This window comes from Phacochoerus africanus, chromosome 10 (genome assembly GCF_016906955.1).
Source record: "Phacochoerus africanus isolate WHEZ1 chromosome 10, ROS_Pafr_v1, whole genome shotgun sequence".
Lineage (NCBI taxonomy): Eukaryota > Metazoa > Chordata > Mammalia > Artiodactyla > Suidae > Phacochoerus > Phacochoerus africanus.
In genome coordinates, this window is record NC_062553.1 from 112,357,107 (window position 1) to 112,375,865 (window position 18,759).

At 38.7% G+C, this 18,759-nt stretch overlaps 1 protein-coding gene across 1 annotated transcript; it reads right to left on the bottom strand.

Annotated features, from left to right (window-relative positions):
• Positions 1 to 1,863: 1,863 nt before the first annotated feature.
• On the bottom strand, positions 1,864 to 18,554 carry LRIT3 (leucine rich repeat, Ig-like and transmembrane domains 3). Its single transcript, XM_047799421.1, has 4 exons — positions 17,630 to 18,554; positions 14,150 to 14,616; positions 4,592 to 4,897; positions 1,864 to 3,038 (listed from the first exon to the last, which is right to left on the bottom strand). Exons 1-4 carry the CDS (start codon positions 17,743 to 17,745, stop codon positions 1,921 to 1,923), a joined length of 2,007 nt encoding a protein of 668 aa, XP_047655377.1. The 5' UTR covers positions 17,746 to 18,554; the 3' UTR covers positions 1,864 to 1,920.
• Between the last annotated feature and the right edge of the window lie 205 nt (positions 18,555 to 18,759).

Below are 18,759 nucleotides of genomic sequence, written 5' to 3' on the forward strand. Positions count from 1 at the left end.
ATGTAAGTTGAAGCTACACAAAAAACCGTCTGCAAAAGGTGTTTTTCCGAAAAATCCTAATGAATTTTGAATCAGAAACTGTTAGATCATTAGACAATGCACATGGTGAAGAATGCACCAGGACAAAGAGGCTGGAAAGGAAAGAAAGGAAGGAAGACAAGAAGGGCAAGTTTGGGAGTTCTGAGCAGGCCACCCCTCCATGCTGGTCTTCTTCTAATATGTAGATTATGGCTAAACTAGAATTCTCTTTTTCTTTTTAACTAAAAGCCATTTGGAATGAACAGTTTTTCATTTTCCAGTTGCTTGTATTGTAATTTCCACAATGGGTTACATTAAAGTCAATTTGTTTCTAACGTAAAATATAGTATTTTTTTAGAACTTGCTTCTCAGCCTATTTCAGGACTCCTGACACATCTTTAAAAATCTGTTCTATACTCCAAAATCTTCAATGGAAAGAGAACACAATATTTAGTAAATACGGTGAAAAAACTTCTTTAGGAAAAACTAAATTTTTTTTTATGAAGCCCTTCCACTATCTAATCATGTGACTCACTCCAATTTCCCTGATGTTTTTAACACAGAGTTTGACTAAATAAATCCACTGAATTCGCTCTTTCAAAGTCTCAAAACATCCTTTGTGGATCTAAAAAAGACTTTCAAAGTTCTTCCCTTTATCCAGTTAATCAAAATATAACATGGCAAAAGACAAACACGTTAGCTGTGGTCCTCTGGCTACCTGCATACCTTCTCACAAAGCGGAAGGAAAAAAAAAGAAGTGAAAGGAAGTAAGGCGGGAGGGAGAAAGAAAAGAGGAAAGGGACAAAGTAGAGTCAATATCAATATTAAAGAGGTTTTTTGTTTGTTTGTTTGTTTGTTTGTTTTGTATTTTGGGCCACACCCGCGGCATATGGAGGTTCACAGGTCAGGGGTCCAATCGGACCTGTAGCCGCCAGCCTACACCACAGCCATAGCAACACAGGATCTGAGCCTCCAAGCCGCGTCTGCAGCCTACACCACAGCTCACGCAATGCCGGATCCTTAAGCCACTAAGCAAGGCCAGGGATTGAACCTACATCCTCATGGATGCTAGTCAGGTTCATTAACCGCTGAGCCACGAAGGGAACTTTGAGATTGTTTTTAAATAACCATATTTTTTTAAAAAAGACCCACATAGTCTGTAACAGATGTTAATAGAATGTGACAGTTGCTGGTTTTTCAAAACGACCTTACTATTTATCATGATCTTTTATAACTTATTTTTGCTAATACCTATATTTCTAAGGACAAGTGAAACTTTTTCTTACTTGCAATACAAATACCGCTATACAATATTGTAGTGCATAGTGGTACCAAGAGCTAGAATCCTCCCTGTCCACTGGGTTGCTTTTAACCTTAGTGAACACAAAATTCTGTACAATTCCACTCTCCCCTACTAGGCAATGGCAGCAAATGTGCACAGCAAATGCCATAAAGCACTTTGAACAAGAATGAACATCAAGGCTTAGCTGGTTTTACTAACCTTTCTTCACTGCCCAAAAAACTGTTTTTCCAAATGAGAGTTCACTTTTCATGACTATTGTCACATGAATTATTTTTAAGAATTAAAACATTATCCTGAAATATATTATCAGCTTATCAACTTACTTAGCACTACTCTAAAAATTATTTCTATGGACATTTTTCTATACAACAAAAATCAAAATTATTTGTCTTTTCAGTTTTGAAGTCTCACCATTTTTAAAGACACACTTAAAAGCACTCCATTTGTGATTTTTATGAAGGATGTGAAAGTGTCCAAAAGTCATCCAAACAGAGGGTCAACTATACCCTCAGATCCTTTCTTAAAATGAAAGAAATTCTGTGGCACTCTCATGTGCCTGAGCTGTAAAACCTTAGCAATAACACTCTGGTCCCTCACTTTTAAAAGTCTTGCGATTCCACACTTGACCTAGAGCAAAGCAGTAATTTTTCTGAATCATTTCTGTGACTTCGAGTCCAAAGTTCCCCTACACTTTGAGACCTGGGGGACAGCGTCTCAAACGGGATATACGTCTCTTTAGCCAAATCATCTTCCCAGAAGGATTCTGACTTACACTGCAGTTTGCAAACCTTGTACAACAGGAAAAAAATCAATGGCAGGACAAAAACACAGGCAGCACCACTCACCACCATAAGGAGAGACACTTGAGAATCACCTTCTTCAACCCTGTCAGTAGAAAAGGTGATACACTGGTCTTTCTGGGGCGGCGTCCCTTTTGGACAGACACAGGCTATATATTGCCGACCAGGCAACAAGCCATTTATGGTGACTTGGTTCTTGCTGGGGTCTGCATTAAGCAGCAGCAGGTCCTTCTCCCCATACCTGGAATACAGCACAGTCACTTCCAAGTTCTGCGTGGTGTTAATGGTGTTCCAGGTCAAAATCACACTCTCTTCGGTCTCACTGACTACCTGCAGATTTTCTATTGTGGCATTTGTTCCCATCAGCAGGCCTTGATCTGACAATGCCAGCTCTTCCCTTTGACTTGCACTAACTGGGGACAGCTTACCGCCACCCGTCTGCATCTTGACATTTCTTTTCCCACCGGGACGCGGTGAGGGCCGGCCGGCTGTGGTGGTGCTTGTGGAAATTCTAGTGCTTGGAGCTGTGGCTGAAGAAACAGTGGAGAAGAAAGGAGATAAGGAGAAGGAGGCGGAAGAGGGAGGAGGCAAAGTAGAGGGAGGAAGAAAAGTGGAAGAAGCGGAGGAGGAAGAAGAGGAGAAATAAAGCCAGGGAGACGGCGATGAACCAGGTAGCAATGCAGATCTTCTAGATCCCAGCTGGACCGCTTGCTCAGGGTGATCCCCACTTCTTCTTTCAGAAGTGTCTGATGATATGGTGGTTGGGACAACACCAAGCACTGTCACAGTAACCACAGCTTCTGACATCCCAGCCAAATTTTTGGCCTTGCATTTGTAATCCCCAGCATCCATGTGAGAAATGCCTGTCAGGCTTATTATGGACCATCTGACTCCCTCCCCTGGAGATTCTTGAATTACTGAAAGAAAGAAAAAAAGTATACTCTGTGAGAAAAAAGAAAGAAAAGACTCAAGCAGCATGTCAACTAAGAGGAAACAACATCTGTTCCTTCATGCAGACCTCTCATACAAGCCAAGAAAGAAACGGCCACTGCAAGGCTCTGATGATGGAGATGGTTCTGTAAGTAGATTATACGAAAGTCTAGGACAGGCCAGGTGCCATGAAGTTTGTATGAGAAATAGCATTTTTAAAAGACAAGGGGCTGAGAATTAAGACACTCTGGCCTTAGTAAACTTTTGTCTACTAAGTAGTATATGATTCTAGACAAGTATTAGTGTCTTTAGGCCTCTGTTTCCACATTTTTTAAAATAAGGGGATAAGACAAAGTGATTTCAAAGACTTCCTCCCCCCAAAAAAAGATCCCTTCCAATTTAACCCACTGTGATTGTATAAAATGTTTATCACAGACCTTATTTAAATATTCCTCAAAATATGTTTTCATTGTAATAAAATACCATCTATCCACAAGGTCAAAAGGCATAGTGGATCATTTTCTGACATGGAGGGGTTCATAATTTGTATTCTTTAATTTTATATTTAATTTATATAAACTAAGAAACCATGGGTTTTTATGTATAGACTAATATACAATTTTTGCAAAACTGGAATTTTGCTTTCCTAAACACTAAAATCTGGATTTTCCTTGTGGTGCACTGGGTTAAGGATCAAGTGTTGTCACGATAGTGACTTGGGTCACTCCTGTGGCATGGGTTCAATCCTTGACTCAGGAATTTCCAATGCCACAGACATGGCAAAAAAATAAAATAAAATAAAATCTGAACATATTTCCTTTCTGTCTTGATTTCTTAAGCTTTCTGAAGAATAATAATGCATTGAATGATATCTCAGTTGCCCCAAATTTAACTCACTTCCTTAAGCTGTGGGCCATTTACCATCTATTTGTAAGACTATTAGGCCTTGACTTCTTAAAAATTCTCTCAGGTTACATTATTCCAACCACAATTTAAATTTAGCCTGGAAGACCTTTTAAAATACATCCCTTTAATCATCAGAATATCACTTTGAAACTAAGATCAAAACATTTATTTGGTTATAGTAGGATGTAAAACGCTGTGTAATCAATATTTCTAAAAATTACATTTTGCCTCCTAGTGAGGTTTCTATATAATTTATTATTTAAATAATCATTTGAAAATAAGAAACTTGTATAAAATTCCCTTGAAGGAAACATAATGGGTATACATTAAAAAGTGAGCCGTATCCAAGATGATGGAGGAAGAATAAAGACAGAGGCCTTATCTGCAACCACCCACGCACTATTGTTTTCCATCTAAGAAAAAAAATCAGATGGTCTCATTTCATCTAGGTAGTTAATCAGATAAACTGAGGAAAATATTAACCAATAAAGTGTACCTTTCAAATTTCTTCCATTGAACAATCTCAATATATTTTATTAGAAATAACCAGTCTATTTCAAATTCTACAAAAACAGGAGATTATGTTCAGTCATTTGTAAACTCCTTGTTTCAAAGGCCTGAATTAAGAAGGTACCTGTATAATTAACTGGAGAGCTATCTGGTCTGGTCCATGTGAGCTGTGGGGTGGGGTAGCCAGTGGCATCACACCGCAGCAGAACATTGCTGCCCGGGGCAGACGTGATCTGTGTGGCCGAGGTCATCACTGATGGCTTCACACACTGCTCCAACTCAGCCCGCTGAAACGAAATGCCTGTGAGGCGTTCTGGTTCACTGCAAATCATCAGTGGATCAAGAAGTACTACCTCAGGGTCAGCGACTTTTGACAATGCCATTATTTTGGAAATGTGACAGTCACAGAACCATGGGTTGTCCTGCAGACCTAAACCAGAGGGAGGAAGAGGTTGATAAATGTTTTCCTGATGACTTCCGTTTACATCACAGCCTCAGGAGATGGCATTTCCGCGGTGTCCCAAAAATATAAGTGGGATCAAAGGAGTCACCTCTCTGTCAGTTTTGCCCTGCACTCCAGCCACCTAAGTCAATGTGTCATGTCAGTTCAGAGTATGAATGATCATAGCTCATAGTTACTGAGCATTTACTCTATACTGGGCTATGTTCTAGGTACTAAACTATTACCTCCTTTAATTCCCCCCAATTCTTGAGAGTATTATTTCCCCATTTTAAGGATGAAGAAGGTGAGACACAGGGAAACCAAAAAACTTGACCAAGGTCTTGTAGCTAATCAGTGTCAGAGTCAAGATTTGAATCCAAACACCATGGAATGTCATAAGTACAGTTAAGATTTCTAGGGTGCTATGAAAATATTTATATTATAGTAAGTACTATTATAGGATGCTAAAAGGCATCTGAGCCTGCAGTATGCCGTGATTTTAAGGAATATTGTGGTAGTACAAGTTCTGTATAGAAAAAGCACAGAGTGAGATGGAGGCAATATTAGGAGACAAGAAGGTAAGAGTTATAGAGGCTAAAACATGGCTTGGCATGAATGTCATTTGTGGTGGCCATGTAAGTACACTGCTCAAATCCCCTTTCAAGAGAGAATTAGCAGCAGGTAATACAAGGAAAGCTGACAGCCTTCCTTCACACAATGAAAGCTGACAGCTTTCATTTGCAAGTGTCTTTAGGATCCGCCCCAGCTTTTAGAACTGTTAGCCAAAGTGTTGGGTCTTTTTAAGAGGCTGGCAGTGAAAGCGTCAAGACAAGTGAGGAAAATGTTACTAGAAAGTAGAGGAAAGCACATCCTGGTTATGGAGGGGCAGAAAGCTTAGCAACACTGTCACCTGTGGTTAACATGGAAAGAATAAAACATACTCAGTGACCTGAATATTCTAATTAAGGATATTGCCACACAGTATTGAAACAGCTGCCTGGTATTTTCTTGCTGCTCATAGTAAAATGTAAAGGAGAGACAACCGCTAAAGGAAGAAATGTTATATGTAAGGGAACTAAAACTTGCTGGGTTCAATAATAAAACTGCTTCTTAAACCCAGCCTCTCCGAAATCCTCAAATTAAGAAAGAGCTTCAGGGCAAAGGTCAAATCCAGGGTGGGGGGTTCTATACAATTAGTTGCAAAGATCTCAGAAGAATCTAAGATAGTGCTTAAGAGCAGTAAGTTAGACAAAAATCTCCCTAAGGATCTTAAGGATGAGGTCTCATAGCAGCCTTAGGTGAAGCCCAAGGTTGAAAAGGATTTATCTCAAAGAGATTTGCAGTTGTAGAGTAAGTTATATATTGAGTCATAAGGACAAAATACAGAATGATGAGTTTTGAAAAACTAACCACGGTGGGTAAGTTCCTATTGTGGCTTAGCAGTAACAAGCCCGACTAGTATCCATGAGGATGCGGGTTCGATCCCTAGCCTCGTTCAGTGGGTTAAGGATCCAGTGTTGCTGCAAGCTGTGGTGTAGGTCGCAGATGCGGCTTGGATCCTGCATTGCTGTGGCTGTGGCCTAGGCTGGCAGCTACAGCCCAGATTCGACCCCTAGCCTGGGAACTTCCATATGCCCCAAGTGTGGCCCTTTAAAAAAGCAAAACGAACAAACAAACAAAACCTAACCATGGTAGAAGATAACTGTTCATTCATAAATTCTAGATTTCTATTTATGCCTATTTTTACGATAATAACACTTTGTGACTGGTTCATGTTTCTCTGCCAGTATTGGTAAAGTTTGCTGTTTTTACTATCTTCTGTATTAGAAATTTCTTCCTTCATGGGTGAATTACTTTGACTTTGTTCCTCTCACATTTAGTCCTGTGAATCTACAATCAGTTCTCTAACACTGATTTACATTTTCCTCAACCTATCAACAAACATCAAATTCATTCTGTAATAGGATAATATGTAGAGAACACAATACTTTCAAAACGCTTTGACTTGGTATGCCAGATTTTTTCCTTATAAAATAATAACACAAGATGACAGCTATTGATTGCTTCCTATGTGGTATATCCTGCACTAATCACGAATTGTAAAGGGCCTATGTTTTGCCCCCATTCATCCCAGTTTGCCACAGTTTGATGGATACTGGCAGAAGACACAAGACTCCGGATCAAAGATGAATAATAATTTATTACTCATAGGTCTGGAAGGAGACATTATTTTATTATACTGGGTAATAAGTCTAAGTGCCCTTTGCTCTGGAGGGAGACATATCTCTACCTTCCAAAGTGATATCGCTTGAAAAGACAGTTCAGAACAAAAGGCAGCCAGTATCTGCCTCTGCTCACAAAGGGACTGGGAGAGACCATGGAAAATTTTTACAGTGCTAAGCATGCTAGAAGATTTCTCTAACTCCATCTTCACAATAGCATGAGATGGATAATATTAGGATCATCCTCATTTTAAAGATGACAAAATGTCCAGGGCAGTTAAGGGATCTGTCCAAGGTCACACAACCAGATGCAGTCAGGATTCGAAACTTGGTATCCTGATCTTTAAGTTCTCGTTCTCAACAACCCTGTATATGTTTTATACAGACCTCAGGAAGCTAGTAGGATTCTTCCAATTTCATATCAGAAGACATTAAAGCACAAGAAATTACTGCCTTGACTTTGTAAGTAGCCTAGAGTCCTAAGTCCCCCACATGTGAGCCTCCTAGTCTAATACTTCTTCCACCGTAATTCATCTGTTCGTTACCTAAAAACATCTAGAGCCCTAGGTAGTAGCTATAAGTGCTTTTATCTACAAATAACAAATGTGAAAGTAGTGATGTCTGGAGCATAAACACCTGTATAGTGGAAGATCCAAGGCCTATAAAATTAACAGTTTCATTTATGCTTTGAAACTGTTATAAAAACGTATTAAAGGTGAAACAAAATTCTTTTAAAAAATTAATCCTACTGGTTATAACTAAAAGTTATGCAAACCAGGAGTAAATATTTTTAAATCCCTCAAAAATAAATTATTTACTCAAGCTATGAAACATCTAAGGTCAAGGGTACAACTTTTAAAACCTGAATAATTAATAGTGATCTGAGGGCTGAAAACATTCAAATGTTTTTTTGTCCCTCCCTCCTCAGGACAAAGGTACAAGAACTCCCTGAAGTTAAACTATTACTTGCACTACATTCCTTCAAGGCAATGCACCAACCACAATCAGCAATTTGCATTAATTAATTTTATGTAACTATTCTTGAATGGGGCAAATGATCTTTGCCTTATCCCTTTTTTAAAAGGGATGCATCACAGTAGCTGCATGTGCTTTTCTTTATGAAAAGTCAGCAGTAAATTCTAGGGCAAAAATTATCTTTCAGACTATAAGATCTTGAAGGCAAAAACCATGCCTTAGTCAGCTTTGTGGAGGCAGCTATATGATTCAAGAGGGATATAGTAAAGTCTTTTCAACAAATGGTGCTAGAAAAACTGGACATCTGTTTGAGAACAAATAAGCTTCAACCCCCACCTCACACTATACTCAAAAAATATTTTGAGATGGGTCATAGTCATAAGCATAGGATCTAAGAATATAAGCTTAAAATTGAATATAAAAGTATAAAGAAAGACTATCTTTGTGGCCTATAGACAGGCAAACACTTCTTAGATGGAACTCAGAAATCACTCACTATAAAAGGAAAAACTGATAAATCACATGTGCTCAAAATTTTGTACTTTCTTACCAAAGACACCGTGAAGAAAATGGATAGATAAGTCATAGACTTGAAAAAATATTCATAAGCACATAACTGATAAAAAACTTGTATTCAATACTAAAAAGACAACCAACTTTAAAAATTATAAAGAAATATACCAGTGGTCAAAAAGCAAATCAGTACCATTACTTCTCAGGGAAATGCAAATTAACTGACAATGTGATACCATTTCCTGACATACCCACTCCCAAGAACGACTGAAATGAGAAAGACTGATACATCAAGTGTTGGTGAGGATATAGAGCAAGCAGACTGTGCTAGTAGGAGTGGAGAACAGTATAAACCAGGACAACTTCTTTGGAAAACTGGCAGTTTCTTAAAAGGTTATGTATATCACCACCCTGTGACCTAATAAGTTCGATCCTAGGAATTATATCCAAGAGAAATGAAAACATACGCTACAAAAAGCTTTGTACAAGAATATTAATAGGAGCTTAATTCATGATAGCTAAAAACTGGAAATAGCCATGTGTCCAAGAATAGGTGAAAAGATGAACAATTGGTACATTCATTCAACTAAATATGACTCGGCACCAAGAATCTACTGATGCATACAACAACATGGATGAGTCTCAAAACATAACACTGAGGAGTTCCTGTCCTGGCACCACGGAAACCAATCTGACTAGTATCCGTGAGGATGCAGGTTCGATTCCTGGCCTTGCTCTGTGGGTTAAGGATCCAGCGTTGCCGTGAGCTGTGGTGTAGGTCGCAGACACGGCTTAAATCTGGCATTGCTGTAGCTGTGGCGTAGGCCAGCAGCTCTAGCTCCAATTTGACCCCTAGCCTGGGAAACTTCATATGCTGCAGGTGTGGCCCTAAAAAGACAAAAATAAATAATAAGTAACACTGAGTGAATGAAGCCTGGCACAAGAGTACTTCTTTTTGGTTTGGACTGCCCCGTGGTATTATGGTGCTACAGAGATGCCAGCATTGTACCAGAGCAGGGACTCCAAGAGTGCCTCTTAAATTATTCCATTTACATGAAATTCTAGGGCAGGTAAAATTAACCTATGGTAATAGAAGTAAAAACAGTAGTTCCTTGGGGGTAGCGGGGATTGGGGGAGATTGACTGAGAAGGAACACGGGGAACTTCCTGGGGTGATCAAAATATTCTGTATTTTGACGAAGGTATGTCTTTTGTGCAGGTATATGATGTTTATTATCATTTGCCAAATTGTACACTTAAGATCCACTGTATGCAAATTATACCTTCATTCCTCATTTTAAAAAAAAGTTTAAAAAATAAAACAGTGATGTCTCTGGAGATGGACTGTGAAATTGAAACTTGACTCTACCTCTCTATCAGCTGGAAAAAGGTGATGACAACTGCAGCCCACCCCATGGGCTGACAAGGAGTGAGCCTCAACTGTGTGGACTTGTCTCCTCTACACCTAGAAAAGAGCAGGCACACCAACAGGGACCAAGAAGCATTTTTTGAACTAAATTAATGCCACTATTATAAAATTCTGTGGGACTATTTGGGGCTGCCACTGCCCTTCCAGTAAACTCCATTCTGAATAGAAAGAAGGGACCTTTAAGATTGAAGAAATTTGGGTACCAGAAAAAAAGCAAGCCAAAAAGCATTTTATACTTTCTCCTACTGCAGGCTTTTTCCTGTTAGGCCTTAAAGAGTCTGCCTGTGTAAATACTTCCTTACTCGTGAAAAAGAAGCCATGGAAACATATCTGTATTCCAAATCAATAATCTAGTTTCATAGTTAATTTAAATGTTTACTCGCAGGACACTAGGTTACATTTTTATGGCTACATTAAAGGACAATTTCATTAGGTTGATTTTTTTATTCACGGAGAAGAGAGAGGGAACAATTGAAAAACCTCTCCCTAAATTCTTTTTTATTATACATACATGATTTAAAGAAATAAATAAAATAATACATAAGAGGAAAGTAACTCTGGGATCATTATATACTTTGCATTACAAAGGAGAGGGAAGAGCATGGGTTCTAAGGCCAAATAGCTTTTATTCAAACCCCAGCTCCATCACTATATGGTGAGTTTGGGCAAGTGTTTTACCTTGTACCTCATTTCTTTATCTCTAAAATAGGGATGAAATGGTACTCATCATGGGATTAACATGAAACTAAAGTTATATCCATAAAGTATAAGCACTGCATCAATATTAGCTATTGTTATTATTATGAATAGAATCTGTTAACAACAATAAACATAGGACAATAAAAATGAAATGGAAACAGAAATGATCCCACTATAATAGTACAAAGGGAAATTCTACACGGCACTTGGAAAGATATAACTGCTACAGTTAAACACAAAGTTCTATAAAATCCAAAGCTGGTTCTCGTTACTGTATTTTAATGATGAAGTTAGAAGATTCACATATAGTTAAAATAACAGAAAAGTCAAACTAGAGAATTCTTCCTTTAAAAGACACTCACATCCGGGTCACAGATGCTTTGGATTGTTGTTGAGCTAAAATCATAGCCTCAGAGACTGTCCACTTCATATTCTAAAGAACTGTCACATAAACTCAACACTCTCATTAAATGACAGGATTTGCTAACAAAAGAAAAAGAGCAGTGGAAGTCCCCTTGTGGTGCAGCAGGTTAAGGATCCTGTGTTGCTACAGCTGTACAGGTTGCAACTGCAGTGTGGGCTTGATTCCTGCCCCAGGAACTTTCACATGCAGGTGTGGCCAAAAAGAAAAAAAAGAAAAAGAGTAGAGGATATGAATATACATTTTTCCAAAGAAGACATGAGGTGTCTAACAGAAAGATGAAAAGATGTTCAATATCACTAATTATTAGAGAAATCCAAACTGAAACCACAATGAGATACTACCTCACACCTATGAAAATGGCTATTATCAAAAAGATAAGAAATAACAACTATTGGAGAAGATGTAGAGAAAAGGGAACCTTAGTACACTCTTGGTGGGAAGATAAACTGGTGCAGCCATTATGGAAAATAGTATGCAGGGTCCTCAAAAAGTTAAGAACAGAACTTCATATGATCCAGCTATTCCACTCCTGGGTATTTATCCAAAGAACATTAAAACACTAATTCAAAAAAATACATGTACCCTTACATTCTTTGCAGCATTATTTACAACAGCCAAGATAAGGAAACAATCTAGTGTCCAAGGATGGATGGATGGATGGATAAAGAAGGTGTGGTACATATACACACACACACACACACACACACACGCACATAATGGAACACTATTCAGCTAAAACAAGGAATGAAATCTGCCATTTTCAACAACATGGATAGAACTTGACAGTACCATGCTAACTGAAAAAAGACAAACAGAAACTGACAAATACTGTATGATTTCACTCATATGTGTAATTAAAAAAACAAACAAAACCAAACGCAGATACAGAGAACAGATGAGTAGTTACTAGAGGTTAATGGGATGGGGGATTGGCAAAATGGATGAAGGGGGTCAACCATATGGTGACGGGTGGTAACTAGACTGGTGGTGGCGATCACTTTGTAGGGTATACAGATGTTGAATAATAATGCTATACACCTGAAACAAATAATTTTTTTTAAAAGAATCTAAACTCTAAAACATAAAGCTGTTTCTCTCAATGGACAATGATTTTCATAACCCTTTCCCATTTGATCCCTAAGTTCTCTTTCAGATTTAACTCACAAATGAAAAATATTAATGTTCTATAAATTATTTATTCATATAAATATTAGGAACTAATCATTAGAGAGCTATTAACTCAATTTAGCAATTTGATCTAATTTTATACCATACCTCTCCACTGGATAATTTTATTGGAACCGAGAATTGCTTCTAAAGAAACTTTTACATGACTTTTTCTCTGTTTCTTATTACTCATACTTTTAGTCTTATAAGCACCAAAGTGCCTATATAGTTCAACAAAAGTAATTCAAAATCCACTCATGTACTGGCACACACAGTACTTTTTTTTTCAGTTTAAAAAAATTTTTATTGAAGAACAGTTGATTATAATACTATAAAAGCTACAGGTGTACAATATAGTGATTCACAATTTTTAAAGGTTATATTCCTTCTATAGTTATTATAAAACACACAATGCTTTTTATCCAAAAAATCTCAAATTTGTCTTTTATTTATACTTCACTTCAACAAATATTTGGCAGGTGATATTTGTCAGTAGGAACTTCTGGCACAATTGCTTAGCATCTAGTTGCTTTTCATTCCAAAAGTCTTGTAGGTCCTTTCACTGGCCAAACACTCAGAATTTCTTTCATCCTTTTGAGAACTACAACCTCTTCTGTAGCTATGATGGATATAACTTCTGAAATGACAATACAACCTTATTAGGTGAACAAAATTTTAGTAAATTAAACCACTCAGTCAAAGCCTCAGGTTTGTGTCTCATACAAAAGTGGAAAAGGCCTCACTGCCCAGATTATGCGGAGAAAAGTCTCAGTTCACTGATTTCAATCAGGCAACCACATTTATTGGGCATTCACCATGTGCAGAGCACTGTGGCAAGACACACAAAAAGAAGAGGGGGGCCTGATGTAAGGAGTTTACATGCTAAGAACTCAAGACAAACACCCACAGAACCTAAACAAAGTCAGGATCAAAATATACAAAATTAATCACAGCTAAACTAAGAGTCCAAATCCATTAAGAGGCCCATTTGGGACCAGTAAAATAACAGGTGTTTCAACTATTTCTTTCTAGATTAAGACAATTGGGAAGCTATTCTTCCTAACTAATTAAACTACCTCCACCTCATAAAGATGCAGAGACCCTTCTCCGGCCCCTGCAGAGCCTGATGAAGGGCTGGAAAGAAACCAGAACAGAAGGTTGGCTGTGGCAAAGTATGGAGCCCTAGTGTGCTCACAAGAATTAGTGCAGTTTGGTAGATTTTGTCACTGTTCTCCAAGCCCTCTAAGAACGGCATTCGTCTCTCAGTTTTTCTATTTATGTATTTATTTGTTTATTTATTTATTTATTTTTGCTTTTTAGAGCCGCACACGTGGCATATGGAGGTTCCCAGGCTAAGGGTTGAATAGAAGCTATAGCTGCTGATATGCCACAGTGACAGCCCCCAGCCACATCAACAACCTACACCACAGCTCACCGCAATGCTGGATCCTTAGACTACTCAGTGAGGCCAGGGATCAAACCTGCAATGTCATGGTTACTAGTTGGATTCGTTTCCTCTGCACCACAACGGGAACTCCTAGACTCTCAGTTTATGAGGCCACCTCCCTCCCCTCCCCTAACACATACACATACACTGCTGCCATCACGTCACACACACACACACAGACACAAACATTATACCTTACACAGGACAGACAGGTACTGACATAGGTAAAATGATAATGTACTATTCCATCAAAAGTGCAAATATAGACTAAAATACCAAATTTAATAGACATGGAACTACTGGACAACCGAAAGTACACAGAGCAAATCACATGGGCCTGAGAAGCCCGGAGGCTGTGAGCTTACCGAGAATGATTCTTCTTGGTGAAAGGTCCAGGCTTCTGGATGTAAATAAGTGGGACCAGCTCTCCAGGAAATCTGGCGGCAGTGTGGTTAATCTGTTGCTTGATAAATCCAAGTAGGTGAGGTTCTTCAGGTACCTGATTGCCTCGTTTGACACACTGGTTATTCTGTTATTGTGCAAATCCAGGGTCCTCAGACGCGGCATGTCTCTGAGAGATGTCCAAGGGAAAGCGGCCAGAGAATTTCCATCCAAGCGCAACTCATGCAGCCGCTTTAGGTTGTAAAAGCTGCTGGTGTCGAGGCTGGCCACAGAGTTGTAAGTCAACCACAGGTACTGGAGCTCCACCAGGTAGTAGAAGGCCTCGGCGGGGACCCCACGGACAACGGTCTTCTCTACGCGAAGCTTCACAGTGTCCACAGGGATGTTTGTAGGTATCTCATTCATATCCTGGTCATTACATAGCACCGACCTAGTGTCACAGAGCAATGGGAGGAAACCTGCTTTCTGAAACTCATTTGAAAAAAATAATACATATTTGAAACCTGCATTGAATTTTTCATTCCCTACTGGTTTGTGCAAAATATCTGTTCAGCCTGGCTAAGCTGTTCATTAATAATTTGTCATTACCATCACCTTCTAGGTCGAACCATATGAAATGTTCCTTTTATAAGTTAAAAACGATCAAATATCAGCAATTTGATGGAGTTCAACCTGAGACTGATGGAGCTCTTTATGTGTCAGGCCTGCACAACACATCACATTCATTCCCGTATTTAATCACCACAACAGTCCAGTAAGCCAGATATTGCTCAGGGTAATAGGCTAGAGTCAGGCTGATCTTGATTCAAATCTAAGCTCTACCACCTCCTCTGTGGCCATGGAAGGCCACTTCACCTATCTCTCAACTCATTTTCCCATATGGTCCCATGATTTGCTATGATCATTAACTGAAATGGATGGAAAATTTTACACTTTCCTGGCACATAATAAGCATAAGTGTTTGCTATTATGATCACCAATCTCATTTTTACCACCACCATTAGGTAATTTTCCAAGAGCTAGTGGTTACACAACCACCTTTCAAACCCATATCTGTCCAGCTCCAAAGGGCACATTCTTAACCTGTTTAGGAAATGGCACATTGTGAAAGAATCCCTTACTGAAGTTATCGGTTGATCCTTTTCAAAAGGAGCACAAGAGAAAGAAAGAAAGGAAGGAAAAAAAAAAAAGAAAGGAAGGAATAAGAGGGGAGGATAGGAAGGAAGGAAGGGGGGAGGATAGGAAGGAAGGAAGGAGGGAGGGAAGGAAGGAAGGAACAAATGTTCTACTAGGTGTTTAAAATTAAGCTGTGACCTGTGCACTGCTTTCAGTCTAATGAATAAACCAGAAACTGTAAGTTTATTTTATTTTTTTTTTTACACTCACTAGCTTAAGTAACCCTGAACAAGTCACATTGTGATCTTGTTTAGTGGTACATGTAAAACAGGTATGGAAAGACAAGCCTGTCCCATGTGTAGGTATAGAGGATGAAGAATCAGAGAATTTATATTCAGCTTAACCTGAAAAAAAAAGACCTATTTATCTCCCATTATATATTCATTCCTTCTGGATTGCTAAAAATGAATGATAAAATGTTATGCAAAGCATCATCTAAATTTTAAGACATTACACATGCAGTGGATAATAAATAACAACAAAACGGCCACTCAGTAAAACAAATCGTGCTAAATCAAGGAATTTTCAAAGCTAGCCTATAATGTGAAGAGAAGGAAGCAGCACCAGCCATGATGTACTGGTCATGCCATCTCCTCTCGTAATTTTAGGAGAAGAGCCTATGGCATCGTGGAATCTAGGTACACCTCTAACTCTTCATTCTATGCCAGATCACAAACTTCAGTGCTACTTTATGCCAGAATGATTCAGGTTCTCCTTATTAAATCAGTGGTCCAGTGCCCTATAATGAAGAAAGCTTGGATTGGAAACTGAAAGACCGTGTCTCTATCTGCCAATCACTGCAGCAACTCAACGCTGGGACATTGGACAAGCCATTTAGTCTCTATATGATTTAGTTTATTCACTTAGAAAATGACAAAGATTGAACTAGATTATTTCTGGAGTCCTTGCCAAGCATAAAATGCTATGATTTTTATAAAATCCATCAAGAATGGGGCCACCAATGAAGGAAACATTGCTGTGACCATTTTCTCAAAAGTAGCCTAATCTGAGTCAGTCACTGCATGCCAAGTAGGTCTTTAAATTGTTACACTCTTCTCCCTATCTTTAACCACCTAGTGAATAGCTCAAAGAAATACCAAGAGTTGGTAAAGAAAATTTTATACTATCACAAGACAAATGACACAAAACCATGTATTTATTATTATTAGGTATTTGTATAACGTTGTAAGATATAAATTCAGTGGTTTTTTGGGGGGGAGGGGCTTTTTAAAGGGCCAAATCCACAGCATACAAAAGTTCCCAGGCTAAGGTTCAAATTGCCAGCCTACACCACAGCCACAGCAACACAAGATCCAAGCCTCGTCTGCAAACCACACTACAGCTCACAGCAACACCGGATCCTTAATCCACTGAGCAAGGCCAGGAATCAAACCTAAGTCCTCATGGATCCTGGTTGGGTTTGCTACCACTGAGCCACAACGGGAACTCCCTGAGTGATTCTTTTAACGAATTACTTTAAGAGGCTCATGTTCACTTCTACCAAGTCACCAAAAAATCTGATTTTGTTATTAAATATCCTCTCAAAAAAAAAAATCAAGTTCTACTATGTTTGGCTAATGAGAGTTCCGATTTGCTTTTAATTTCTATCTAAAAGGACTCATGCTTATTATAAGTAAATACATATTCTCACTTCACAAGTAGATATTAAAGCAACACAGAGATGAAGTCACTTCTGTAAGGATCCACAGCATCCACAACACAAAGAGTTGACTCATTTCTTTCAGATTTCTTTTCTTGTAAACTCCAATATCTTCAAACGAGAAATTCTGAGGATGAAGCTAATTTCACTCATGATTTCCCTTCCTACTTCCTATCCAGTTGGCATTAATAATCCTCAAAATGAAACAGAAAGCCCTGGAAGCAAAGGATCTGGGCATGTCACGCACCTTCTGATCGGCCCTGCCCTCCTGTACTTTCTATAATCAGGCTGAGCTGACCACACGCATTTCAGTGGTTTGACCTCCTGCAAGGTTTATTTTGTGAATACGAGTACAAGGAATATTTTTCTAATACAGAATGCGTTTGAGAGTAAATTAATTTGGAGCTTTGAAGGAGTTAAACTGCTAGAAATGAAACAATGAAGGAGCAGGCAACCAGGATTAACACAGTTAAATTAAAGCTTATCTAAAGTAAACCTTCTCTCCTCTGATTTCTGATTAACAATTTGCTTTCAAAATAAGGCCATCTGGTTTGAGCCCTTTTCCTCGGAATCATTAGAACATTCAGTAGCAAGGAGAGAAGCATACCTTGATCCCATGCCGTCATTTCTGCCGTGATAATCACAGGTGCACTGTGAAGGACACGAACAGCCCACTCCTTCCAAAAAGCTAAGTGCAATGCACAGACTTGCAAAAAGATGCATGGCTCCTTTTAGAAGTTATTTGGACAAAAGGTAAAAACCAAACCCTAAGCATTCAGAAACTGGTGTGCTAGGAATACAAACGGCCATTTAGTAACAGCAGATTACACGGATTAGCTGAGATCTGTAGTTACTTAACCTTCAAGTGTATCCCGCAGGGGATCAATCGACCTAGGCTTTGAATCTGGTATCAGCAAAATAACACACTCTAAGGGAAGTGAAAATGAAACACGTGTCAGGAAAATTTCAATAGTTGCCCGTATCTAGAGTTTTCAAGGAAATACCTATTAAATCCCTTTCCTATGGATGTAATTGTCTACTACACCTTGAAGAGACATACATTTCAAAATAATTCAATGTTCTCACTTGCATGTTGTAACATTATAGATTTTACTTTTTGCTTTTTACCAACATATATAATATTCAGTTTGATAAAATTCATCTTTAAAAACAGAGGCATAGGACATAAAATTGATTTAGAGCAAGCAACCACTATTGGCTAGCCCCCAAAAACAAACTGAAAAAATTCTGGTACCTAGATTTGTTGAGGCCAAATGCTTCAATCTACTATTGAAGTGGCAGGACTAGGACTCTGGTGGGCGCGCATCCTCTACTTCTCCCAGGTCATCTCTGTGCAGGGCGGGCTTGTCCCAGCACATTAGTTTTTAGTGACAGCCATTACCTTCATTCAAGAATACAGTTTATTCCCAAGTTATAGGCAATCAAACCTTATCTGAAGCTCAACTGTCCTGTTTTTTAGCATGTTAGGCTCTATCAGAAAATAAAAATTGAATATTTTTATTATAGTTGATTTACAGTGTTGTGCCAAACTCTGCTGTACAGCAAAGTGACTCAGTCACGTGTGTGTGTGTGTGTGTGTGTGTGGGCACGCGCATTCTTTTTTATGTTATTTTCCATCACGGTCTATCCCAGGAGACTGGACATAGTTCCCTGTGCTATACAGCAGTTCCTCATTGCTTACCCATTTTAAATGTAATAGTTTGCATCTACTAACCC